The following is a 27,243-nucleotide window of genomic DNA, read 5'->3' as shown; positions in this document are numbered from 1 at the left end:
CTTGACCATTGGTCATGCTGACTAAGTCTGATGGGTGTTGCAGTCCAGCAATCCCTGTGCTCTATAGATAGGAAGCTGCCCACAGTTTGTCCCATCTGGTTCAGTACTGTCTACTGGGACTGGCAGTGGCCTCTCCAAATGTTTAGGCTTTGCCATCACTTGATCCTGGAGATGCCAGGGACTGAACCCAGGGGCTTCTGCATGATGATCATGACAACCGAGCTGCAGATGGGACAGGAAAGGGTGTGAAAGTATTACTGAAAAGTAAGACCCGAAGACCCAGCTGCAGGAGAGAGATGTGCCACAGCCATGTCCAATTTGTTTCCACTAATCCTCCTGAGAGTCCAGTTTCACCAGCTGTAACAGAATGGCAATTGCGTGGACAGGCGGAGCCCCCCCAGCCCCTGGTGACCCCCGAGCGGAATAATGACTCAAGACAATGTGCTATGGGATTAAAATTGGCCACAGCTTTATTAAGTTTCAGATGTAGGGAGACCTTGGCTCAGGCATTGGGCGTTTATCCTTCCCAGTCCCCAGCCGGGGATCTGGGAGACATCAGGGTTATCCAGAATGTGTGGGGATTGGGCTGGCTCTGGAGAACATATGTTCAAGCAGAGAGCCCACCCCCCGTTTTGCCACTGTTGGAGGGGAGAGCAATGGCAACCTCTCGGTGTATGGCCAATACCACCCCTCAAGACCCCTTTAATGGGAACCCTGGGATCACCACCGCAAGGGGGGCGTGGGTCACCGCTTCACCACCACCCCATTTAGGGAAGATAGACTAAGGATTCCACCCAAGGCCTGAAACTGCCAAAGTTGTGACGTTTTGCTACGGGAAAGGCAAAACCTGCCAAAGCAGGAAAATTCCTTTCTGGCCCTTCAACAGCGACTCTGATGTGGCAGCACCTGTGTACCTGTGGAGAAGAGGTTACTCTGCAAAAGAAGACTTAACTGAGGGAGGGAAGGGTGGGAGAAGCTCTGGAGCCAACTGACCCTTCGCAGGTAAGATTCACCTTCTGTTGTGTGGGCAGGGCAGTCCCTCCCCTTACCTGGCCGATCCCCTGGCAATGCCTCCCTAGGTGGGATTGGGTGATTGGCTGAGGTAGGCGGAGACCTCCAGGTATCCAGCCTGGGGAGGATGAAGCCAGCCCGAACTATCAGGAGTCGCACTGGGATCTGGGGGGCTGCGCCCAACCATGCAAAAAGCACCCCCATTTGATGTGGGAAGTGGTCATTGCTAGCACGCAATGGCATATATTGCCTGTTGCAAAGGGACACTTCCAATCTGTTGAGCTGGAATTCATGTGTAATTTGATATTATCAGATTTGGGCTCAACAGAGACTGGGTGTGGCTAGCTCACTGTAGAAAGTAAATGTGCCCTCTGTTCGTGCCTGCTACAAATCTTGCTTTGCCAGCTCATTATCAGCTGGGAGAGGGTTACGCCCACTCCGGTTGAACCTTTTACACTTTCGACTGGATCTTGTTTTCACTTATGCCCTATTTAACACGCCTCTCTCTTTCATTGCCAGTCTTCTCATATAGCAAGAAGCCTCGCCCTCCCTACTTCCTGGCATCTGCAGATATGGCTGGGGAAGGTGTCTGTCTGAAACCCCAAAGACCCACTGCCAGTTGCTGTAGACCAGGGTTTCCCAAACCTGGGTCTCCAGCTGCTTTGGGACTACAATTCCCATCATCCCCGACCACTGGTCCTGCTAGCTAGGGATGATGGGAGTTGCAGTCCCAAAGCAGCTGGAGACCCAAGTTTGGGTAACCCTGCTCTTGACCATACCAACTTAATCAATAATCTTCAGCCTTTTCAGACTCAAGGACCATCATTTCCATGATATATCTGTATGTTGGTAGTGCTGCCATGGTGGCCCAGCTTAGACAAGGTTGTGGCCTGGTACTGCATTCTCCTGGTCTTCAGAAGACCAATGAGACAGATGAACAGAAGGTTGGGTTTGGTTTAAGCAGATTGCGAATGCAAAATGGGGAAGGGTCAGAGTTCTTAAGCTCCTGGGAGGAAAGATGGACTATAATAATTTGCACAGTGCTACCTTGGTTCTCAAACGCCTTGGTATGCAAATGACTTGGAACCCAAACACTGCAAACCCGGAAGTAACTTTTTTTGGAAGCCGAACGTACTCCGTTTTGAGTGCTACACTTCCGTTTTTAATGCCACGCTTCCATTTTTAGTGTTATGCTGTGGTCTGTCTGTTTTTGCTATTTTGCATTTTTGTTTTTGCAGCTCTTTTTTGTTTTGTTTTTCTGACTGTGTGGGACCCAGTTCAGCTACTGATTGATTGTGTGACTGCAGTACATTGTTTCTTGCTTTCATTTTATGGATCAGCGGTCTCGTTAGATAGTAAAATTCATGTTAAATTGCTGTTTTAGGAGTTGTTTTTAAAAATCTGGAACAGATTAATCTGTTTGGCATTACTTTCTATGGTAAAGCACACTTTGGTTTTGGAATGTTTTAGTTTTGGAATGGACTTCCGGGACGGATTATGTTTGAGAACCAAAGTACCACTGTAGTCTCCAAGGTGCCACCAGACTTTTTGCTTCACTATAAAGTTACCCTTGTGGAGTACGTCACTAATATAATAAGGAGGCAGGGATTACAGACCAATTTTGCAATCCGTTTTTGCCTCCACCTTCCATAAAATGTGGAAGAACCAGTTTCACTGCTACTGTGTGTAAACATATGAGTCCAGCCTCTCACCTCCTCTGTGTTAGGGTCAGCCCAATATATTTTGCTGCTTCAGTGAGATTTGTCCTCACCTCTTAGAACAATTAAACTTTAAACTGATTTATAATATTGCAGCCTTAGTCATTATATTGGAAACGGGCACTGTGCAAAGCTGAAGCAAAGCAGATACTAAACACTGATGTTAAGAAGGGAGTTGACCAGACGTGAGTTTTGAACTATGTTCAACTACTGCTTTTAATATTTTATTTAATGCCAGTGATGAGCACTGTATTGTACAGAGTTAGAAAGTGCACTGTTGATGTGGAGGCAGAACAGGCAATGAGGTGCTAAGTAGGTTTGCAATCTGAAAGTGGTTGTCATACAAACTCGGAGCAAGGAGGAGCCAATCCAAGTGATTTTATACAGCCAGGTGGAACCCTATTGGGCTACCTGTGTCACGTGGCAACTGCTGAACTGGAAGATGTAGTACCATCCTCCAGCCATAGGTGGTACCCAAGCATAACAGAGAGCAACACAGCAGTGCCACCTTCTGGCAATGATGCAGAATGCAATACTTCATGTTGTGTTCTTATACACACTTAACCTAGTAATATGTCCTTTTGAATGCATTGTGGCTTACTTGTGAGTATACTACACCAAGATTCATGAGAGGGTGGAATAAGCTTCACACAATGGTTTCTGTACGTTTCTTTTGAGTGCTTTTAAATGCCTTTGTCTACCGCTGCAATATCATTTCACAGTAACAGTTTGGCCACAAATGATTGAATATAGAGAATCTTGCTCAGTATAAGGACTGATTGGTATCTGCTCTAAGTCCAATGCAATTGCCTCTTTGCTTTAAAACATTTTTAAAAGCAGGGATGTGTACAATGTGTATGGCTGGACCCCAGTTACTATCAGCCCCAACCAGCATGGCCAGTTGGGTTGATAGGAGCTGTGGTTCACCCAGCCCAGAAAGTGGATCTCAGCTTGCCTGCCTATTGGGCCAATGGCAGGTGGGCTGCAGCACCACCCCTGGGGCAGATTGGACTCTGGTCCACCCCATGGGTTTTTAATCCCATGGCCTACCCTATCCTTCGTCCAGTTTTGAAAAACCTTTCCTGCAAAGGGGGGGGGGAGTCACAGAGTACAGTGGTACCTCAGTTTTTGGACATCTCCATTGCCGAATGCTTTGGTTTTTGAAAGCCAAAAACCTGGAAGTAAATGCTTCCATTTTCTAATGTGCCTCGGAAGTCGAACGGCTTCCGCTGCATGTATCTGTTGTTTTTCACAACAGATGTTGTTTTCAAACATTTCAGAAGTCAAATGGTCTTCTCCAAGGGATTATGTTCAAAAACCAAGGTACCACTGCATTTTCTTTTCTGAAAGGGCGGGGGTGTTGTAGGCCAAATAAGTTGAGGAACCTCTGCTCTCAAATGAAGCAGCCTCGTCCTTCCCCACTAAACATTTGAGCATATCAGTTCATTAGCCTCGGCCATGTTCAAGTCGGCACCAGTCTTGGATTTCTTCCTGGTTAACGTCGCTCCAGGTTTCAGGTACTTGTCTTTGCTGTGGATGACTTGGATGTACTGGTCGTTGCCGCTAGTTGGCTGGTCACTGCTCGACTCGACAGAGATGGAGTCAGACTCTGTCGGGGACGGCTCGGGCTTGTGTTTGGATTTCGCCTTCGGGTGCTGCTCCGGGTAGCGCGGGTCCAGCTCAATGTTCTTCAGGTGAATCTTCCGGTGGGCGTGAGGGGGCCTGCCAAACGTGAGCCCGAAGCCATCTTCCCAAGATTTGTAGTGCATCTTCGCCAGCGCCTTGCTACTAAGGATCTGGCTGTCAGCACACTCCCCAATGTAGAAGCGGGGGGCTGCTCGGAGATCGGAGAGCGACCGTGGGCGGTGGGATCTATTGGCCAGAGCTCTCCTCAACTCCTCTTCTTCCTCCTCTTCGCTGAAATGAGGGGAGTAGGCCCTGTGTGGCGTCCGAACCATGTACCTCCGGATGTTTCTCGGATACAGCTCCACAATGTCCCCCGACTCGTCCATTCGGAAATTCCTTGGCAGCCGCGTGGTGGAGCGGAGGAGCTTTTTCCGGGGTTCGTGCTCGTTGACAAGGAAGTACCTGGCCGTGTGAGACCGGCGGCCCACAAAAGCAGGGGTGCCGCCAGCGCCGCGAACCTCGGGGTTGGCTTGTCGGAGGCTCTTCCTGAACAGAGGTTCTGAGTGAACATCTTCTAGGCGTTTCTTGTACTTCACAGGGGTGAAAGTCTTGGCTTTGCAGAGGTCGCTTGCACTGCCATGGGCAGCACTTGGGTATCTACAGAGAAAGAGAAAGAGAGAAAGTGTGTGTGAGAGAAGGCAGATTAATTTAGGGCTTATCCACACTTCCACTTCTCCTCCTGCTTTCCTCCCTGGGGAAAACAGCTCTTTAGCGCTCAATTGGGGCCAACTATTTATGGGACGTGGGTGGCGCTGTGGGTTAAACCACAGAGCCTAGGACTTGCCGATCAGAAGGTTGGCGGTTCAAATCCCCTGACGGGGTGAGCTCCCGTTGTTCGGTCCCTGCTCCTGCCAACCTAGAAGTTTGAAAGCGCAAAGTGCAAGTAGATAAATAGGTACCGCTCTGGAGGGAAGGTAAACGGTGTTTCCGTACGCTGCTCTGGTTCACCAGAAGAGGCTTAGTCATGCTGGCCACATGACCTGGAAGCTGTACGCCGGCTCCCTTGGCCAATAAAGTGAGATGAGCGCCACAACTCCAGAGTCGGTCACGACTGGACCTAATGGGCAGGGGTCCCTTTACCTTTACCTATTTGGGTTTTGCCTGGATTGCCATTTGTTCCTGTCTATCTAAAAAACGGATTTTCCCTGGGAAATGAGCGATAACTGCTCAGAACCATGCTTTCTAGGCATGGCACAAGCGGAAGTGGGGATTATGATTATTTATTGATTTATATACCGCCCGGTTCACAGAACAAAATCAAAATACAGTGGTGCCCCGCAAGACGAAATTAATCCGTTCTGCGGGTGCCTTCGTCTTGCAGGGATTTTCGTCTTGCGGAGCACCGCTATCAGCGGATCAGCTGATAAGCGGTAATTGACAGATAAGTGGCTTAGCGGCTTTTAGCGGCTTTTAGCGGCTTAGCGGCTTAGCGGATAAGCGGCAATTTGCAGATAAGCGGCTTAGCGCCTTTCAGAAAAGGCAAAAAAAAGGGAGACCACGGAAAAAATTTCGTTTTGCGAGACAGCCCCATAGAAAAATTCGTCTTGCGAAGCGGAAAAAATATCGGAAACCCCTTTCGTCTTGCGCGTTTTTCGTTTAGCGGGGCATTCGTCTAGCGGGGTACCACTGTATAAAACCACAAAATATATAATCAAAATAAAAACAACAACCCAATAATGCCCCACTCCCAAAAACATTTTTAAAGGGCATAGGATGTCAAGCAGATCAACCAAAGGCCTGGTTAAAAAGGAACGTTTTTGCCTGGCTCCTAAAGGTGTATAATGAAGGCACCGGCGAACTTCCCTGGGGAGAGCATTCCACAGATGGGGGGCCAAAGCAGAGAAGGCCTGTTCTCATGTTAGTTCTCGTCCTTAGTCTACACCAGTTTGTTATCAAATGGGTGTCCTTCTGCAAGATCGTCAGTAATGGCCAACTATCTTCCTGAAAGACACATTGCCAAATGCTACCAGCTTTGGGGGTTTTCTCCTACCTAGTAGCAGTCACAACTTTTGTGAGGTTAGGCATTGGATAAGCCTTTGGTTGGTTGGAGGGGAGGTTGTTGCCTTTGCCTGCTCCTCCTCAGTAAGGATATCCTGCTAAGGAAATCTGAGGTGTGAATACTGTCCGAAGCCTGGGCATGGGCAAAGGCCATGTCACAGCCCCTACGGGGACCCCATGGGGTGCCACTATCTGAAGTAATTCTAAGTCGCCCCCTATCAGTGGTTTACCCTTCCGTGGACTCCCTGCAGATGGGCAGGAGTCAAGATATAGCCTGGCTTCACCGCCAAACCGCTCACATCTGTAACCAATAAAGTTGTGGCCTATTTGAACCCATAAACCAAATATTCCGTGTCAGTGTGATTTATTGTTCTCCTGGGAACTTTGGGGCTTGGGTGCCTTGGCATGCAGTCTTATGGTTTGGTTTCCAATCTCAGCAACTAGGCCAGTTCTAGCTGGCTCTTCATACTCTGAGGAATAGTACCTCATTTTGGTTTAGAGAGGGAAAAGACTTAGGTCTTCTCGTTGTTGTTTGGTTTGCAAGTTAAGTCTCCAAAACAATCCAAGGCGAGCTTCAGATAATTCTTCCTATCTCTATTGATCTACCTTCTCTGCCAGAGGCAGCTTGCCTCTGGGTTCCAGTTTCTGAGATTCACTAGAGGGAAGAATACTGTTGCATCCATGTGGGTCTCCCATAGGCATTTGGTGGCCACTGTGAGAACAGGATGCTGGACTACCTGGGCACCCAGCAGGGATCTTCTTATGGTCTGCAATAGCGTAACATGAACAAAACAACTGAAGCTGCTTCTTGTGGGCCTCCATTTACTTCCAGAGCTCAAGAGGAGGGTTTTACCTGTTGGCGATGGGTTCAGCTCTCGGCTTTGGTACACTGGGCAGTGATGGCGTTGGAGTGACGGGTGTCGGAGCTATAGGCACTGGGGATGCTACGGGCAAGGGAGCCGCTATAGGTGCTGGGGCCGCAGGAGGAGCATTTGCCGGCGGTGGGCTGACTGGCTTGGCTACTTCAGGCTGTGCTACGGACTGGGAGATGGTTTGTATTCTCCTGCCTTTGGGCGACTCAAAGTTCACCACACTGCCGTTCTTCCTTGGCGTTGAGCACCGGACTGAGGACTCCTGGCTGATGATGTCACTCTCCTGCTCCGGCCTTATGTCGTTTCCTTCTGTAGTTTGTATTCTAGCTAAAGATGCGGATTAAATCAAGAACACGGTTATAGCCTCTTTATTCATAAACTACGACGTTTATTTTCACAACTGCAGACCCTCCAAGTGTCCCTATTTTCCAGGGATAGTCGCAGATTTACAGAAGCTGTCCCAGTTTCTGGTTTCATTCTGGAACATCCTGCTTTTCCTTAGGATGTCCCAATTTTTATTGAAGAAATATTGGGGAGCCAAGAGATAACTAACTATATAATCTTTAGAAGACATCTGAAGGAAGCCCTGTACACTGGCGGAGGAAGAAGAGTGCGGGGGGAGCACACCACCCCCAGCAGCGCGATCCTAGTGGGGTGCCATCACGGCTGCCCCCTGCCCGTGCTGGGTGCCACGCCCCCGCAGGCAGCACGCCCCGCCTCCAGGATGTGACCACGCCCCTGTGGGTGGCGTGCCCCCCTGGGACACATGCCAGCCCCGCTCCCACCTGCTCTCCCCCCCCCCCGGTGCTGCAGCATGAAGCTCCGCCACGGGCCCTGTATAGGGAAGTTGTTTAATGTTTTATTATGCTTTTATATATGTTGGAAGCTGCCCAGAGTGCTCTAATTTAGTAAACAAAGCTAAAAACTTGGAAACTGTCAAGCCCGTCCAATATTGTATTTGCAGTTGCCATCCATTCATTGTTACTGACGAGCTCACGAAACAAAGCACTGGACAATTTTGCACCCAATATTGATGCTAAGTCTCCCACTGACATAAATGTGACATGATTTCATAATGGTTCTGGTGGAAGTAGTTGCTGAAATGGATGGTCTGTGCTCCCAAAGAGCATACAATCAAATACAGCTAAGTGTTTCTTAGGTTCCTGTTTGTGGATTTAGCCTTTCTTCTCACCTGCTGCCATTTGGACCACTTTTTTCTTGTCTTCAGTTCTTTCCTAGAATGCACACAAAACACTTGGGATGACTGAATAGGATCTGTCAATAACAGAAACACCCAGTGCAAATTGCTAATGCAGAATAAATATTACAGTTCCTCTTCCAGTCCTCGCCCACCCAATATTTTGGTGCTAAGTCCTTTATGAAATGCCACTAAACATGTAAAATAAAAGCTTTTAAAAATTGAAAGATATCAGTACTTACATTCTGGATCTGCATCCTCAGTTGATTGTTAGTGAATTTTAACGACCTAGCAATACTCTGCAGATAATAAATTAGCATGCTGGAAGAGAGAAACACAGGGTCATCACTGAACCACATTGCTCTGGTGCGGGGACAGGGATATGATTATAACTGCAAACCATTCATTTCCATGAAGATCAGTGAATGTTGTGTAAACTTCTAATCTTGCAGAGTTGCTGAAACTAAGCAGGTGTGGACCTGATCAATAAGCTGATCAATACACTGAAATGGGAGACCACTTACATAAGAGCAGGTTAGAAGAATACCAGATAGCCTCCAATCCAAAATACACCATGCAACAATCTTCCATTATCAGTAAGACTTAAATACACATTAAACTCCTGATCCAGACCCCTGTGTGAACTATGATGCACATGATTCATTCTTCCCATTCATTTCACTGGAGAACTTTGTGTACAGTTTCCTTTCCAAGCCACCTTCAATTGAAGTATTCAGCTGAAGTGGACAGGGTGGCCTTATTGTATGTGTTACCCCGTGAACCTCCCAGGACAACATACATACACAGATGTATGGCCTCAAACCAGAGACAGCTTGTCACGCTAAAAACCCCATTGAAATTAGCAGAATGAAAGTAAGTCACAGCTGACTTGTCCTATTGAGCTCAATGGGACATAGACCCAAATCCAGACATGTTGTGTGCATGCTTGTGTGTGTGTTTATAAATAGGAAGCCTGGAAACTCCTCCCCATTAAAAATAAAAATAAAATCTGGAAAGACAGTATGTCAGGAAGAAAGCTTCAGGTCTAAAGTGTTTATTTACATGCTAATTTTTCTATGCCTGGGGAGAATTTGTCATGGGAGACCATATTCCACCGTGGTGTCAGTGATCATTCTAAAATGATACAGTCTGCAGAAGGGTCAAAGGATGTTCTGAACATGTAGGTCAACAGCAACTGTTATGTTAGCAGTGAAATCGATAAAAGAGGTTTATAGACTTACAAGAGAAGCAATAAAGCCGGGAGGACAACTACAGGGCTGCTCACATAAATCATCATCTTGTGGAACCAGACAGGAAAGTCAGCTTGAATGGTTTCGGACACAATGTCATATATTTTTTCTTGTCCGCTAGGGTGAAAAACATTCAGTTACTCTCTCGGGAGAAAAATAATAATAATCCCCAGCATCTTAAGACACTTCATAGCTGTCTTCTGGTAACAGCCATATCATTGATTGCATTCTTATCCCACCTTTTTCTCCAAGGAGCTCGAAGTGATATACAGTGGTACCTCGTGTTAAGAACTTAATTCGTTTTGGAGTTCCATTCTTAACCTGAAACTGTTCTTAACCTGAGGTACCACTTTAGCTAATGGGGCCTCCCACTGCCACCGCGCCACCGCCACACAATTTCTATTCTCATTCTGAAGCAAAGTTCTTAACCTGAGGTACTATTTCTGGGTTAGCGGAGTCTGTAACCTGAAGCATCTGTAACCTGAAGCGAGGTACCACTGTACATGGTTCTGCCCTTCCACATTTAATCCCCGCAACAACCCTGTGAGATAGGGTAGGCTGGGAAGCAGTAACTAGCCCAAGGTCACCCAGTAAGCTTCAGAGCCATAACTGGAACTCTCGTGTAGGCGGCTAGGCCAGCCTTTGTTGGGGAAGTGGGGAAAGGACTGGGAGAAAAGGATGGAGACGAGCATATCTGAGTTTTGTCTTTCCAAACTACGTCAGATTCCTGTGCTGAGCAAGGGTGTATGGGCTAGATGACGTCTAAATGATTGTCTCACTGTAGGATTCTCACACAACACAACAAACCCAAAATAAAGCCTCACTAGCATCAACTCACCTAAATGGCCCACAGGTGAGGGATGGCTTATAGCGGGCAATCGCAAATATGGTGGGAAGCATACACAAAAACAGCATGAAGAGCAGCATAGCCAGGTAGAAGTTATTAGATCTACAAGGAAAGAAATAGTTAATACCCAGTTCTTCTGCATAAAGGGTTCTAGCAACACCCTAACTCATTCACAGCAAATTATTTTGCTAGGGGAATCCTCCCTTGAGCAGGATTTTCCTTCTCCCTGGGCATCTTACCCATCAAACTTGAATTCTTGACCCCAAAGTCTTCCACTGTATCCCATAGCTAGGAAGGAAGATATATGGCATTGCCCCACCTCGGAAGTTCCTGTTTTGGTTATTGGGGGGATATAACCAAGGTCTAGAGGGACGTGGGTGGCGCTGTGGGTTAAACCACAGAGCCTAGGGCTTGCCGATCAGAAGGCTGGCGGTTTGAATCCCCGCGATGGGGTGAGCTCCCGTTGCTCGGTCCCTGCTCCTGCCAACCTAGCAGTTTGAAAGCATGTCAAAGTGCAAGTAGATAAATAGGTGCCGCTCTGGCAAGAAGGTAAACGACGTTTCCATGTGCTGCTCTGGTTCGCCAGAAGTGGCTTAGTCATGCTGGCCACATGACCCGGAAGCTGTACGCCGGCTCCCTTGGCCAATAAAGCGAGATGAGCGCCACAACCCGAGTCAGCCATGACTAGGCCTAATGGCCAGGGGTCCCTTTACCTTTTATCTCTTCTTTACACCCCTCCCAGTAATATTTAATAAAGCATAGCAAGTCACATGGTGGCAGAATCCAAGGAAGAGAGGAAGGAAGGTGATCACATCATATGACATCACAGGTTTTGCTTTATTAAATACTACTGGCCGAGAGAGGAGCAGGGTGGCTGCCGTTTCTGGTGGTTAACCACACAGTTGGCATTGTTGTGCTCTCACTGGTTGTTACCTGTGCCTTTGGTCTGCCCTCACCAACCAGTTGTCATCCCTCTGACCTAATCTGTACTTCTTGGTCCAGCTTGGCTTTTGGCATTCGCCCTGAGCTGCCTAGCTCCAATCTTTGGCCCACGGCTCCATCTCTCGCCGGGGTCCCATGTGATCCCAGTGCAGTACAGTCACTTAGAAAATGAACTTCAAACAATTCAATTAACAAAGTGCCATCAAGCTATAGCCTTTCTCTCCCCCTTGCTGGCTTCGAATCGATGACCTGGAGGCGAAGAAGCTTCTTTGTGATCTGTGAGAGCTGGGGGTGACTTGTGAAGCTCCAGATGGCATTGAGCTCCAGCTTCCTTCAACCACTGATGGGGGTCCCAGACCCTCTGGGGGGCTGCAACCCCTTGTGGCACCATCGGTTCTAATAAATACCTTCATTTAAGGCACTTGGAATCCTCTCAGGAACTACAGTGCCCTTCAAAACTCTACTTCCAGAGAAAACTGAAGGATATATTAAATGGATGCTTGTCTTTGAGGCATCCTGCTAAGTCAGCAATTACATGCAGGGGAATGGCCAGGGATTAGGGTTGAAGCACCTACTCGGGATCCCCTGTGCCATGCTGGTGGTAATAATAATAATAATAATAATAATAATAATAATAATAATAATATTTGTGCCCCGTCCATCTGGCTGGGTTTCCCCAGCCATTCTGGGTGGCTTCCGGCAAAAGATTAAAAATACATGAAAACATCAGTCATTAAAAGCTGCCCTAAACAGGGCTGCCTTCAGATGTCTTCTAAAAGTCAGATAGTTGTTTATTTCTTTGACATCTGATGGGAGGGCGTTCCACGGGGCGGGTGCCACTACCAAGAAGGCCCTCTGCCTGGTTCCCTGTAACCTCACTTCTCGCAGGGAGGGAACCGCCAGAAGGCCCTCAGAGGTGGACCCCAGTGTCCAGGCTGAACAATGGGGGTGGAGATGCTCCTTCAGGTGTACTGGGCCGAGGCCATTTGTCCCCCTTACCCTCTCGCCCCTCCACTGCCATGGAATGTCCAGGCTGCTTTGCTGCATTTTCACCCTTTGGCATCTGAGAGGCAGGCATGACACACCCACCCCAAGCTGCCCCGGACTTCAACCACGAAGTCTGCACCTAATGTTGCTACTGGCATTGGGAACTGAGACTGCAGTACACTGAGAGGGAGGTTAACTCTCTCCCCTCATCCCCAGCTCCTTGGTCCCTGTAAAAATCACACGCACAGCCTCCCCAACTGTGTTCCTGGCATCAGGTCAGACCCACTAATTTCCTTTAGGAAAGGGAATATTCACAGTGAAGAGGCCACTGTTGATTTTATCTATATTTTGATGGTTTTGTAAATGTCTACTTTAAAAAAAAAGTATTTGATCAGTGCTTTTTTATAAATCTTTTATACTATTTCATATAAACTGCTTAATTAATTATATGTTTTGTTACATAAATAAACAAACTAATTAAAGGTGAGTGATTGAAAATATGCTTCCCGGACATGTGTTTCCACCAGCCCCAGCCCCCAGCAGTTGTTATTTTTTAAAAATAAAATAAAATAAAAGCAAGACACACCCATTCGTTTAATATATGCAAGCAGAAGTTACTGTTTTCCACCTCCCTAGACTGGTGTGAAGCCAACAAAGTCCTACTTAGAGGAGATCAATCAAAATTAGTGGACCTAAGTTGATTGTGTGCACACCAAGTTTAGTGGGTCTACACAGAATAGGACTAGCATTGGATACAACCCTATGGCCATCTTACTTACTCACTGACTAACCTACCTTGAGGCTCTGAAGACTTGCTGATGGGGGACATTGCAAGTTAGCACAGCCCAGCTCCGCAGGTACATGAGCCCTATCAGCTTGAGAACGTTGAACGCTGGGAGGCAGGGCGAAAAGAAGGCTCCCATCCTAGGAAAACAAGCAGTGATGAATTTGGGGAAAGGAAGGCACAGAGGAGAGGGGAGATACAGGTAAGCAAGCTTGCCATTGGTCATCTCAGAACAGGCGGGGTAATTGTGAGCTCTCTCAAGCCATGTACACATGACATTTTATTCCAGAATCAGTGAGACAGAGTACTTGTTTTTTCCTGTGTGGTTCGCACACAATCTAGATCTATCGCATAAAAAGTTATTTTGAATCACTATGAGATTGTATTGAAATGTGTTAACTGTTTGGTGAATTTGTTTGTTTTCTGCCTTCTTTATATGCTGTTGCGTTTTTGATATGATTAATAGTGACTGCAATCTTTGTTTAATTTTTAATGCCATTCTGAGCTGTTTTGAGCTCACTATTATTGTCAGAATGCAAATATTGAATAAAATTAAAATAAAATCAATTGCAATTACAACTTAAAAAAACACACAACTCCCACAAAATTCCATATGTGTTCTCACTTACCAAATCATCCCTTGATTGTAGACCAAATGCAGGACATTTTCTGCTATTTTGAATTCTCCATATTCTGGCTGCAAAGTAAACAAAAGTACAGAACTAGAAAGCCACTCTTTTTTTCCAGAGTAAATATTCATCTATGGCACTCTTAATGTAATAATACCCCACAGCCTGTTGTCAATATAATTCTTTGTCCTAAAGAGAGCAGATCTGGCTGGAATACCAAGTGATGCTTACTGTAAAGCAAAGATGGGGAATGTTGCATGGTGGCTAAATGAAATTATTGTTAACACTCACTTAGAAGAGCAGACTTTATAACGAATTAGAAAGTTAAAACAACAGTGCTTTGCCCCCCAGTTTAGATCTGTCATATTTAAGAACCCCCAAAGAAAGAAGAACAAGATGGACAAGGTATAGAACATTAACTGGGTGGAGTGATGAAGAGTCGGACACGACTAAACGACTAAACAACAACAACAAAGGATGTGGAACAGCACCACCTATTGACTGGAGGTGTTATAATAATCACAGATACAATCGTCAGTAGTGGTAGGGAAACTATGGCCCTCCAGATGTTGCTGGACTGCAACTCACATCAGCTCCACCAGAGTGACTAATGGTCCAACAACATCTGTAGGGTCCACAGATCCCCCACCATTGTGTTACAGCGAAAGGGCTGGGCGATGCAATATAGGGATGTGGTTTTCAGCAGCTACCTCCATGCCTGTGTAATGTGCCCCCAGTTTTTACCTCCCCTTCTCCTTCTTTACTAATAGGAAAGATATACTCACAAATTTGCTTTCCAGATCCCAGCACCAACAGTCACTTAAGTATCGGACAAATAGCCCACGGAAGAAGTCAATCAACAGGATGCTCGCCACGGTGAAGAGCATGTCAATAATCGACAGCTTCAACATTTCCTGAAACAGGAAGGATGCAGAAATATCATATTCCAGGGCAAGGGATGCCCCTCTGTGTCTTCCATTGTTGCCAGGAAGAGGGATAGATGGATCAAACTATTTCTATTCTGTGTCAGTGTTGCACACGCTTTAGTCATGGGTAGGAATGTCAGAGAATTCCAGCAAATGCAGACATGGGAGTAGAAATTGCCTAACAAAGCTGGTTTGTCTGTCCCATGTTTGGAATGGAAATCAATCCAGTGAATACAATTGGCCCAGCAACATTTTGAGGGAAACAGAATCCCCATCCCTGATCCAATAGCTAACATATAAGGGGCTCAACAGATCTCCACGGTGGAACCATTCATCAATCCTGCTGCCATCCCTGCAAAGACCTTGTCTTGGGTTCCTGCCTGTCTAGTGTCACATAAAGGTCAAACCTACTTGCCCAACATAGGTCTCCCAGCATTGATCTTGGTGGCTTTGAGTGTTGGATTCATAAGATGCTGTCTTGTTGGTCACCATGCTGATGGGTAGAGCATAGCTTTGAGTGTGGTTGTCAACCAGAAGAAAGGTGCTGGTCCTCATAATGTGCATACTGGGAATGATTGTTGAAAAGTTGTCTTCTCTAATAAGTTTAGTAGCTGAGGTGGTGGTGGTGGTGGCAACCACTGTGGTGGTGCTTCCATTGTTGTGAACTTCAGATTCCTGAAATCATGGAGCAAAAGTCAAACTCATAAACTTAAGCTTTAAGAAGGTGGTGCTTAAAATATCCTGGTTCCAGCCAGTTTGGAGATCTGGATCTTTTAGGACAGAGCTAGGGAACCTGTGGCCAACTCTCCAACTCTCATCAGCCAATAGCCAATGGTCAGGGACAATGGGAATATGGAGCACACCACTTTTGGAGGGTGACAGGTTCCTTAAGCAGGCTCTTGTCTAGCCCTTATAACAGCCCTATAAGGCAAATCAGTGGGCACAGCATCTTACCAACTGGGAGCGGTTCAGAGGAGAACAACAAAGTATGGGATAACCAGCCTCATATAGCCAGCATGCTTGTCTAATTAATGCTTGAAGGGGTTAATGCCATAGAGTAAGCTGTCCTGTCCCTCGGTCTCTTCTTTATGCATTTGGAACCTCTTAATACCTTTGAAATATTGTTTTTGCATTTTGACTTGTTATTCACCTTGAGTTCCTCAGAAAAACAGCTGGAACATAAAGGCCAAAAACATAAATAAAAAGCATAGAGCTTACACTCCAAGGATAGTCGAGATTTGCAACTTACAGCGATGCTCATGCTGTCCACTTTGTCCAGAAGTGCAATGATCAAACTGTATAGATTTCCCAGATACAAGACAAGAACTCTGTCAAAACAAAAACAGAAACGTCAAGTCCAGAAAGCTACCATCAGTTAACAATGCTATATAGGAAACTGAATTATACTGAGTTAGACACTTGGATCTGTTCCAGTGTCTTCTTGCCTATACAGAGGTACCTCAGGTTAAGTACTTAATTCGTTCCGGAGGTCTGTTCTTAACCTAAAGCACCACTTTAGCTAATGGGGCCTCCTGCTGCTGCCGAGCCACTGCAGCACGATTTCTGCTCTCATCCTGAAGCAAAGTTCTTAACCCAAGGTACTATTTCTGGGTTAGCAGAGTCTGTAACCTGAAGTGTATGTAACCTGAGGTACCACTGTACACTGAGTGGCAGTGGCTTCCCAGGATATCAGATATGAGATATTTCCAGCCTTACCTGGAGATGCCAGGGATTAAACCTGGTACCTTCTGCGTGCAAAATAGATGTTCTGCCACCCAACCACTGCCTCCCCATTGTACCATACAGTAAGCCTGGGCAATGTATTGATACATCAACCAGGACCAGTCTGAGGACCAGATCGTGATGGCGTCTTTACCCGCTGGTATATTGTGGGTGGGGCATGTCTGCCGCTCAGTGCCTTGCCTTTTTTCTCCTTCCAGGCGCTGGTGGTGGAGGGAGAGGTGGAAATTTAAGCCCGGCGCCTCACAGGGCCAGCACCAGTGCTCCTTGCTCCTCCCTCCATGTGCCGAGCACTGACGACAGAGGGAGCAGCAGCGGTTTCACCCTGGCATCTTTTGGGGCCAGGGGGCTTGACGCTCCTTCCTTATCAACATTGTGATGTGTCAGTATATCGCGATGTTTAGCTGGTGATACACCGTCATGTTGAAAACCTGGCATCACCCAGCCCTACCATACAGACAAAAATATGATACTGTGGTACCTCAGGTTAAGAACTTAATTCGTTCTGGAGGTCTGTTCTTAACCTGAAACTGTTCTTAACCTGAGGTACCACTTTAGCTAATGGGGCCTTCCGCTGCACGATTTCTGTTCTCATCCTGAGGTAAAGTTCTTAACCCGAGGTACTATTTCAGGGTTAGCAGAGTCTGTAACCTGAAGCGTCTATAACCTGAAGCGTATGTAACCTGACGTACCACTGTACAGTGGTACCTCTGGTTGCAAACGGGATTCGTTCTGGAGGCCCGTTCACAACATGAAAAGAGCGCAACCTGAAGTGGGGTATCTGCGCAGGTGCGCAGCGCGATTTGGCGCTTGTGCGCATGCATGAAGTGCAATTTAGCGCTTCTGCGCATGCGCGAGCGGTGAAACCCGGAAGTAACCCTTTCCAGTACTTCCGGGTCGCCGTGGGATGTAACCTGAAAGAACGTAACATGAAGCAAATGTAACATGAGGTACCACTGTATACAATTAGTCCAGCCTGCCTTCCTATACCTGGCAAGCTGAAAGCGTAGGGTTGTTCGAGGGTGGTACATCTCTAGTGCAGCAACCAATTCGAAGGCAGAAGGAGCGAGCATTGTGATGAGGGAGACAACAACACTTACCTGGAAAGAAGAGGGACACGTGTGATTTTTAGCAGAGGTCCCTGTGGAATTCTTTTTTTAAAAAAATAGTTTTTATTAAGGATTTCAACATAACAAATTATTAAAACATATTATCTTCCTTCCCCCCCTAATTTTTCCCTTCGCCCCTTCCCAAGAAGAACCTTCCCTCAGCTCCTCTCTCTGATTTTTCAACACATGTTGTTCTCTGCATATTGTAAAAATCTTTAAATTATCTGTCTATTATGTCAACAATCAATAAATTTGAGTATGTTTATTCAAAACCTGCCAAGGAGTCCAATTCATTTGTTTTTTTAAATAAATTGTAAAAAGTTCCCATTCTTCTTTAAAGTCACAGTTGTGCTTGTCTCGCAGTTTGTACGTCAATTTCGCCAGGGGTCCCTTTGGAATTCAATCATTTGCTAAACAGGGTGCAGAATAACTTGATCCACACATCTCGGATTAATGTTCAGCTCAAACTGCTGCTCTCTCTTGGATTCCACACTTCTACATAAACTGTGGCTCCCAGTTCTTGGCTCAAAACCCATATTCAAAATAAGGTTTAAAAATGTGTATTTTGAGAGAAAATGTCTTTTAAAAAACCTGTATTTAAGTGTGGATAGCCCAGTAACAAAGGTCAATCTACGGTAATCGCCCCCATACTGCAGACGGAGACGAAGAGGATGTGCTTTTATTACCTCATTCTTTTCCCAGAGTGTTAGCTCCTTTTTCGTGCGCTCTAATTTCTGGGATCGATCCACTACGAAGTAAATGATGTAAATGCTTCCGGCGAGTGAGAGGAGAACAAGGATGTTGGCGATGATCCTTAAGCTTATGGTCACGGCCCTTTACACAAGGGTAGGACAAAGTATGGATATTGCTTCAGCAAGTCATTTTCATATTGTTTCAAAAGGACAGGAGGAAGACAATTCCACTTTTGCAACCGTGGAACACAGGCTGGGAAATGATACATATACATACATGTTTGTGCTTTTCTTCTTTTCCTGTTCTTCTAGTATGGCTTCCTGTGAAAAACAAAAATAATAGCATGTAGCAGGGATGCCAACCTAAATAAAATATTGGGGGCGGGGCACATAAACCCCGCCCCACATAATCGATCACATGATGCAGTGCACGCTTATCATTTGGATGGCAATGACCATCAACTCTGGGGGGCAGCCCCCTCAAATATTTTATTGGGGGGCAAAGGGACCTTGGCCCCTAGGAGTTGGCTCCTATGGCATGTGGTGAGCTTCGTGGAACTTGCTTCTGAGTAGGCATGCATAGGATTGCAATGTTGGGTCAGCCCCCTTTTGGACTCTCCTGTCCCTCTCTAAGGCAGGCATAGGCAAACTCGGCCCTCCAGATGTTTTGGGACTACAACTCCCATCATCCCTAGCTAACAGGACCAGTGGTCAGGGATGATGGGAATTGTAGTCCCAAAACATCTGTAGGGCCGAGTTTGCCTGTGCCTGCTCTAAGGTGTTAGAGAACTGTTAGGGTGCAAGTCAAGGTTTTTAGGGTCCACAACTCCTTTTTGTTGTTTTTACCACCCCCACTCAGAAAAGAGAGGCAGACCATTTGAATTCTTAGAATAATAGGTTTTAGGAGTGACCATGTGCTGCTATTTCCATGTCTACTTAGATTCTACTAGATGATTATTATTCTCTCTTTAGAAATGCAAGTCTTTATGATTTATTGGCAGGTCATAATGCCCTGTAGCTAGCAATCCATTAAAAGAAGAGCTCTTAATTCTTCTAAAGTCATCTGTTTCCTTGGCAAAAAAATAGAATCTTTGTTTTTTTCCACAGATCCCTTCGAGGTTCTGTCTGCTGTTTGCAGAGCTGCATCTACAATTACCACCGAACAGTGTTACTTTCAAACACTAACAAGAATTGCACCTTTGGAGCATTAATGTATTGCATTTTTCTTTTCTCTTTGCATTCGCTCCGTAACACATTTGCCTCACGCACAATAATCACAGGCAGGCATCTTTTCCGGCTACAGAGACCAGTTGCTTACCCTGATGCTGTTAACTATGGCAGCTGATTTGCTCTCTGCAGCCTCAGGGTTGCCAATGAGATAATCCCAGGCACAGAAGACACGCCAACAAAATGTGTAATTTTCATCAGAAGCGCTTGCTAGGCTCATTCTTGAATTTTTAGCCATCCTGGATAAGAGCAGTGGAGATGTTGCATAAATGTGAGTTGCTCAAAGGCTGAAAAACCTGCTTGCAAATAAACCCATGCTTTTTTTTTTGCAGAGGCTGTCTGCCTCTGTTTCCCTGCCCAACTCCCTGCCCCCTTACAACTCTGGCTCGCTTTGGGTGGCCCAACTCGGGGCAACCGTGACCTCACTTGGACAAAGCCTGGATCCCACCTTGAATTCACCCATCTCTGGATTTGGGATTCAGGCATTGGCTGAACCTGATGCCCAGCCCCTACTTGCCCGTCCTCTCCCACATGCCCCATAGCAACCATTTTGTGACCACAGCGTTTTCTCGAAAATCAAAAATGTCTGCCCCATGCCCCAAAGTTTGGCGACCGCTGCCTTCAGCAAAAGAGCTGCATTACTTCTTTAAGAGGATGATGAAGCTGTAAGCAAAGACGGCCATTCCGACGAGGAAGTAAGCAAGGGGCAGCCGGTAGCCTGCTGTCCCAATCTTCCTCGCCTGTCCGTAGTAGCCGTAGAATAAAACCGAGTACTGGAGGTAGCCCTGTGGAAACACCAAGGAAATAAATCAGCATCTAGCAGGGTAGCCACCCAGTCCATCGAAAGAAAAAAGGCCCAATCAATCGCTGATACGATAATATAATTTTTCGCCTTGCCCCCAAAGACCAGATTGTATCGAGATCTTGTGCAGATTCTTCTTGCCCAGCAGGGATGCTCTTGCTTGGAGTGCTTCCAAAGGGCTCTCCAGCCAGGATCTGTAATAACAAAGCAAAGGTTTAAACAGACCCTCCGGGTGTCCCTATTTTCCAGAGAAAGTCCCGGATTTACAGAAGCCGTCCCAGTTTTTGATTTGATCTCAGGGGCTGGACTGAGGAGGAATGGTGGGGACTGCCCCCCCTCCCTGCACCTTACGAGAAGAGGAGAACAGTATAGATTTAGAAGGGTGGTTTGCAGAAGGGCATAGTTCAGAGGCTGCAGAGGGGGAAAGCTGGGAAATATTGAGAGAGCAGCAGGAAGACGATGCACCAGGGGAGGGACAGTTGACAGACTCGGTGTCTCTAGAAAGCATTCCCGACTCCCCTCGCCCAGAACCAGGCGTGCATTGAGAGTAGTAGAACAGAAAGCTCAGAGGCAGAAAGCTCAGATTAGGGGTGGTGTAGAATAGGAGGGACTGAGGGGGTGGGACTTGGCTTGGAGCAACACCATTACTTAATAGAGACAGTGTTCAGGGATTGTAATTCCCTGAAACCTTGACATTTGACCCCAGAATGTCCTGCTTTTCCTTAGGACAGCCCTATTTTCATCAGATAAATGTTGGAGGGTGTGCAGTTATGCAACCCCCCGAAGCCAAGGAGATAAGTAACTATATAACTTTTAGAAGACTTTGGAAGGCAGTTCTGTAAAGGGAAGGTTTTTTATGTTTAATGTTTTATTATGTTTTTATATATGTTAGAAGCTGCCCAGAGTGGTTGGGGCAACCCAGTCTGATGTGCTGGGCATAAATAATAAAATTCTTATTCTTATTCTTATGGAATAGGATGTCCTTATTTTCATCGGAGAAATGTTGGAGGGTATGTGAAAACAGCTCAGGACTGCAATACCACCTAGATATTTATTGCTTTCAATTTTTAAATTGTATGCAAACCACCTGGAATGGCCCTTTTGAGGGCCAAAATGCAGTACAGTGGTACCTCGGGATGCGAACGGGAACCGTTCCGCGTGTCTTCGCATGCACGGGTCACGTTTCAGTGCTTCTGCGCATGCGCATGACGTTATTTTGACGGTCTGCGCATGCGTGCGTGGCGAAACCCGGAGGTAACGTGCTCAGTTACTTCTGGGTCGCCGCGGAGCGCAACCTGAATTTGCCCAACCCGACGCGTATTCATCCCGAAGTATGACTGTATATACATGCTTTAATTTATAAATAAATAAATAAAATGCACATACCACTGCTTATTTTTTTTAAAAAAAAATACTGGCAATAATAAACTGAATAAATAAATAAGAACTCTCCACACATCCCACCAAGAAATACCATCAAACAAGCATTGCTTACCTCTGGTAAAACAACAAATGTTCCTGTCATGATGGTGAGAACAATATTGATTCCAAATAGCCATCTCAAAAAAATAAAGTAAGAGGCGACTCCAGAGCCAAAGTGACCTTCAACCACAAAAGGGGAGGGGAGTATTAGCATGATTATTCTATTCTATTCCCTTCACCCCCATGGTCCCAGGATGAGTAACAACAATTAAAACACAATATTAAAAAGAGTTTCTAACAACTTGCCCCCACAGAAATAACACGGGCCCTAAAAACATACATCTGAAGTGGCAAAAGCCTGGGTCCTCAGCATTTGAAGGTCTTCAGCATTTGATGGTAGCTGCATAACAAAGGTCCCTCCTGTGGGGGGGGGGATTTTGGCAGCTTAAGAGGCTACCACAGAGATTGCCCTCTCCCAGGCATTAGGAGAAATTCACAGAATAATGCTGGTGAATTTTCACACCGCATTAAAATCATCATCATCATCATCATCATCAGGGTTTTTCCCCCTGCCAGAACTCACCGGAACCCAGAACCTCTCAGATGGGTGCAATTGCCATGCTAAAAGAACATGGAAGGCATTCGTGGTGAGTTCCGGCACCTCTTTTTCCACCAAAATAGCACTGATAATCACAAACTGATTCATAAATGAGACGAACTAAACTTTAGATTGGGAGGGGAAATGACAGACTGAAGTTGGCAGATTCTTCCATCCCTTCTTCCAAGTAGAAACAGGCAAGATTGCAGTGTTACTCTGAGGAAAGTGTGCTTTAGAACCTCAGCTCAAGAATAAGGGAATGTTGATTTAATTTTTTTAAATTGGCTCAATTTGACAAATGTTGGAAGCATCTATCTATCTATCATCATCATCATCTATCATCTATCTATCTATAATATAATATTTTCAATAAGCCAAAGAAAAAGCCTTATTCCCAGCACTTTCCCATGACAGGCAACATCTTAGTTAATTAGCCTCCCTCCATACTTACTTTCTATTTTCTTAATTCTCATTTCCCAGGGAATAAAGATGACCACAAAGTTATATGCAAGCCGAATAAATTTTCGCCACAGCTAGGAAAAACACAGACATATTAGAAACAGCTTTAGTTCACGTGAAAGGAATACACTCTGCCCACACAAGGGATCGTTCTCAACATTTAGGTCCCATCTGCACTGTACATTCAAAGCAGTATCATACCACCTTAAACAGTCACAGCTTTCCCCAAGGAATCCTGGGAAGTGTAGTTTGTTAAGGGCTTGGAAAGTTGTTAAGAGACACCCCCCCCCAATTCCTCTCACAGAACTACAATTCCCAGAGTGGTTTAATAAAAATAATAATTATTAAATTTGTTGTTGTTGTATTTATACCCCACCCATCTGGGTGGGTTTCCCCAGCCACAACCAAGTCCTCTCTATTAATTTTTAATGTTTGATGTTTTATCATATTATTATTATTATTATTATTATTATTATTATTATTATTCTAGGAGCTGCCCAGTGTGGCTGGGGAAACGCATCCAGATAGATGGGGTATTAACAACAACAACAACTTTTGTGTTCATATCATATGTTGCAAGCCACTTTGGGCACACTTTTTGGCAAAACAAAATACAAACAAACATATGACTATAATGACACGGGGGATCCCCAGTGTCCCCCTCAAACCTGGCCCAGAGGAGAAAGTTCTCTGACATTTGATAACATGTACAGTGGTACCTCAGGTTACATACGCTTCAGGTTACAGACTCCGCTAACTCAGAAATAGTACCTCGGGTTAAGAACTTTGCTTCAGGATGAGAACAGAAATCGTGCAGCGGCGGCGCAGCGGCAGCAGCAGGAGGTTCCATTAGCTAAAGTGGTGCTTCAGGTTAAGAACAGTTTCAGGTTAAGAACAGACCTCCAGAACGAATTAAGTTCTTAACCTGAGGCACCACTGTATTTCTTTTAAAATTCCTCAGACATTTTGCTCATGGAGTAACTCTCCATTTCATGCTGAACTGCGCTTTGGGCAAAATTCCTCATTTGACCCTTTCGTTCCATGGTATTGAGAAAGCAATAACTTTGCCGTGCCTGTGATGGTTCAGCCCATTAGTCAATCTCAAGTGGCCGCCTTCTCTGGTCGCTAGTTGCTCATGCACAGTCAATTTCTTTCGAGCCAGATTTTTCTTAACTCATGAATAATCAATGCCGTGGTCAAAGCTAATTAATTCCACGGGTCTTCCAAGGCTTTATTGCTGTAAGTGGAAGTATTTTAATTAAACAAAAAATTAACAGATGGCACAGACCTTCTCGATCAATCAGAAAACCACACCAAAGGCAATATATTGTAAAGCAGCAAAGGGGCATCTGCCGGCCTCCAGATGTGGCTAGCCTACAACTTCCATGGGGTGTATAGGGGAGGGTTAGTGTTATGTATTCAGTGGTCTGTGTTTGCCTGAGCTTGAGTCTGGACTAAGGATTCTGAGCTCCTGTGTTCTGATTCGATACATGATGTCCAGTCACAGAACATTTCAGGATTTGGGCCTCTGCCATTGGCCCTTGAACTCGTGAGTCATGATTCGCAGCTTGGAAGTTTAGACAGCCAATCACGTTGGGAGTGGGAGTGGCCCAAGCTTTCAAGAATGTATATAAGCAGTTGCTTTGCCCCTGTTTCCCAGTTATGTGGTTCAATAAAGCTTCTTGCTGTTATCGCTGTGTCTTGCCTCGTGGGAACCCACCTACACTTCAGTAAGTACCTCCGGTGAGGGACACATGCTCCTTCTAGGGTGGTTTGTCCACCTTTGGGCCCCACCCTGCACTCAGCTCCCATCAATGGTTCCTAGAAGCTGTCAGCATGTGACAGCAGCCACACTCCAGGAACAGCTTTGATTGGTCGGCTAAACCAGGTGACGGTAGCTGATGGGTCTCAAACCCTCGGTGAGTCAGCGACTTCCGCTGCATGTGAGCTCTGGTGGATTGAGCGAACATGACCATTAGTGGGTGCAACAGTCAAGAAGGTGGTTTCTGCACATTCTGGAGAGGGAAGTGTGGGGTAGATGGGAATTTTCAACCTGGGAAGGTAGCCCATCTAAACCTCCACTGCCTTGAAGGATATCTTCAGGAGAAGAAATGGCTAAGGGGTAAACACTACCATTTACAGTGGTACCTCAGGTTAAGTACTTAATTCGTTCTGGAGGTCCGTACTTAACCTGAAACTGTTCTTAACCTGAAGCACCACTTTAGCTAATGGGGCCTCCTGCTGTCGCCGCGCTGCCGGAGCACAATTTCTGTTCTCATCCTGAAGCAAAGTTCTTAACCTGAGGTACTATTTCTGGGTTAGCGGAGTCTGTAACCTGAAGCGTCTGTAACCCAAGGTACCACTGTATTGGACATAAGACAGAGCTGAATGCTAGAAGATAAAGAGAGAGCAATTCACCCAGAGCACAGTTAAATCTGTGGAACTCGCTGCCACAAGAGGCAGTGGTGGCTTTCAAATAGGGTTGGGCAGATTCATGGATGATCTGAAGCGTATGTAACCTGAAGCGTATGTAACCCGAGGTACCACTGTATTAATTTATAGGGTTTGAGGGATCCCTCCCAAATCTGTAACAATATTTGGGAAAACGGTTCTCGAAAAGTTTGGCTGCCTCTTGAAATATTGACACTAAACTTGGCAGGAGGGCTCCTGAGGTGGGGGAGGCAGTTTTTGTCCATGTTGCTGTCTGCCATTTTGAATCAAGATGGCAGACCAGCATGTGACTTGGGCATGACTTGGGGCAATTTTTGGCATGATGGGTCCAAACTTAGAAATTATACTTCTAAAAATTCCTGGGCGGTGCCAGACATGCCCCACTAGTCCTTTATATTTATATATATTTAGTCCTATACAGTGGTACCTCAGGTTAAATACTTAATTCGTTCCGGAGGTCCGTACTTAACCTGAAACTGTTCTTAACCTGAAGCACCACTTTAGCTAATGGGGCCTCCTGCTGCCCCCACACGATTTCTGTTCTCATCCTAAAGCAAAGTTCTTAACCTGAAGCACTATTTCTGGGTTAGCGGAGTCTGTAACCTGAAGCGTATGTAACCTGAAGCATATGTAACCTGAGGTACCACTGTATATATATTGCAAGGCTGTGAAAGCTTCCCCTTCAGAATTTCTGCCAGACAGATACGCAGGCAACCGCTACCTTTCTGCCCTCTTTTTTTCCATTTAGTTAATAATGATGACTTGGAAACATTTCCCTCTGCCAGTGGAAATCCTCAATCACTTTCATGGAAAGCGAGTTCAGGAGCTTGTAATGAAAAACAGACCAACCTCAGCTCCGGCTGCCTGGTAGCCTCTCGTTCGAGTCAGCCGACCTTCGTACTTCAGTACAATCTCTTTGGCTTGTCTGCCGAGGAAGACGAGAGATTCATTCCGCGTGGCCAAAATCTCATTACATCCCCAGCTCCTGACGTCCCCCTCTCATAAATAACACCTAACGAACTTGCCAAGGAGCGCGAAATACTGCTGCAAAATGCAGCCAGCCTTGTGGACCTTCCCCTCTCTCTCTACACTTAAAAGAAATTGGAGCATTGCAACAATGCTAAATCCATACCCTCCAACATTTCTCTGATGAAAAGAGGGATGTCCGATTCAATAATAATAATATTTTTATTATTTATACCCCACCCATCTGACTGGGTTGCCCCAGCCTCTCTAGGCGGCTTCCAATACATATAAAAGTTTAATAAAACATTCCACATTAGAAAAAACCCTTCCCTATGCAGAGCTGCCTTCAGATGTCTTCTAAAGGTTTACTTGGCTCGGGGGTCGCATAACTCTATAACCTCTAGCATTTCTCCGATGAAAATAGGGACGTCCTAAGGAAAAGTGAGACATTTTGGGATCAAATCAGAAACTGGGTTGACTTCTGTAAATCTGGGGCTCTCCCTGGAAAATTGGGACACTTGGAGGGTCTGTAATGTTTTCTCTTAAACAAAGAAATTTAAGAAAACAAAAACTAAGGAAGAAGGTGTTTAACTACTACAGTGCCTGAAGGAGACCTGACATAGCCTTCTCAGCAGTGGCGCCCGCCCTGTGGAACGCCCTCTCACCAGATGTCAAGGAAATAAACAACTATCTGACTTTTAGAAGACATCTGAAGGCAGCCTTGTTTAGGGGAGTTTTTAATGTTTGATGTTTTATTGTGTTTTTAATATCCTGCTGGAATCTGCCCAGAGTGGCTGGGGAGGCCTGGCTAGATGGACGGGGTGTAAGTATGTATGTATGTATTATTTCCAGGTAGACCTAAGATCACCCTCTGAAATCCTGCAGATTAACGGTCCTACTGTTGACTTACAGAATATTAGTAAAGGTAA

The 27,243-nt window shown here is 45.8% G+C and overlaps 1 protein-coding gene across 1 annotated transcript in view; it reads right to left on the bottom strand.

The window, feature by feature from the left end:
- Positions 1–4,058: 4,058 nt before the first annotated feature.
- The window catches only part of TMC3 (transmembrane channel like 3), a 31,581-nt gene continuing 8,396 nt past the window's right edge, over positions 4,059–27,243 (bottom strand). The window contains exons 4-23 of the mRNA XM_053364371.1: positions 26,198–26,273; positions 22,890–22,971; positions 21,914–22,020; positions 20,514–20,612; positions 20,259–20,401; positions 19,708–19,855; positions 18,667–18,710; positions 18,384–18,531; positions 17,579–17,688; positions 16,098–16,176; positions 15,260–15,523; positions 14,708–14,836; positions 13,923–13,990; positions 13,305–13,433; positions 10,572–10,682; positions 9,725–9,850; positions 8,726–8,804; positions 8,478–8,520; positions 7,267–7,612; positions 4,059–5,012 (exon numbers count right to left, since the gene is read on the bottom strand). Coding sequence (XP_053220346.1) covers positions 4,151–5,012; positions 7,267–7,612; positions 8,478–8,520; positions 8,726–8,804; positions 9,725–9,850; positions 10,572–10,682; positions 13,305–13,433; positions 13,923–13,990; positions 14,708–14,836; positions 15,260–15,523; positions 16,098–16,176; positions 17,579–17,688; positions 18,384–18,531; positions 18,667–18,710; positions 19,708–19,855; positions 20,259–20,401; positions 20,514–20,612; positions 21,914–22,020; positions 22,890–22,971; positions 26,198–26,273 — 3,193 coding nt within the window. The 3' untranslated portion in view covers positions 4,059–4,150. The remainder of the gene's footprint in view (positions 5,013–7,266; positions 7,613–8,477; positions 8,521–8,725; positions 8,805–9,724; positions 9,851–10,571; positions 10,683–13,304; positions 13,434–13,922; positions 13,991–14,707; positions 14,837–15,259; positions 15,524–16,097; positions 16,177–17,578; positions 17,689–18,383; positions 18,532–18,666; positions 18,711–19,707; positions 19,856–20,258; positions 20,402–20,513; positions 20,613–21,913; positions 22,021–22,889; positions 22,972–26,197; positions 26,274–27,243) is intronic.

The sequence above is a fragment of the Podarcis raffonei genome, chromosome 14, assembly GCF_027172205.1.
Source record: "Podarcis raffonei isolate rPodRaf1 chromosome 14, rPodRaf1.pri, whole genome shotgun sequence".
In the NCBI taxonomy this organism is placed as follows: Eukaryota; Metazoa; Chordata; class Lepidosauria; order Squamata; family Lacertidae; genus Podarcis; species Podarcis raffonei.
Note: the sequence above shows the minus strand (reverse complement) of the source record. Positions and strands in the feature narration are given on the sequence as shown.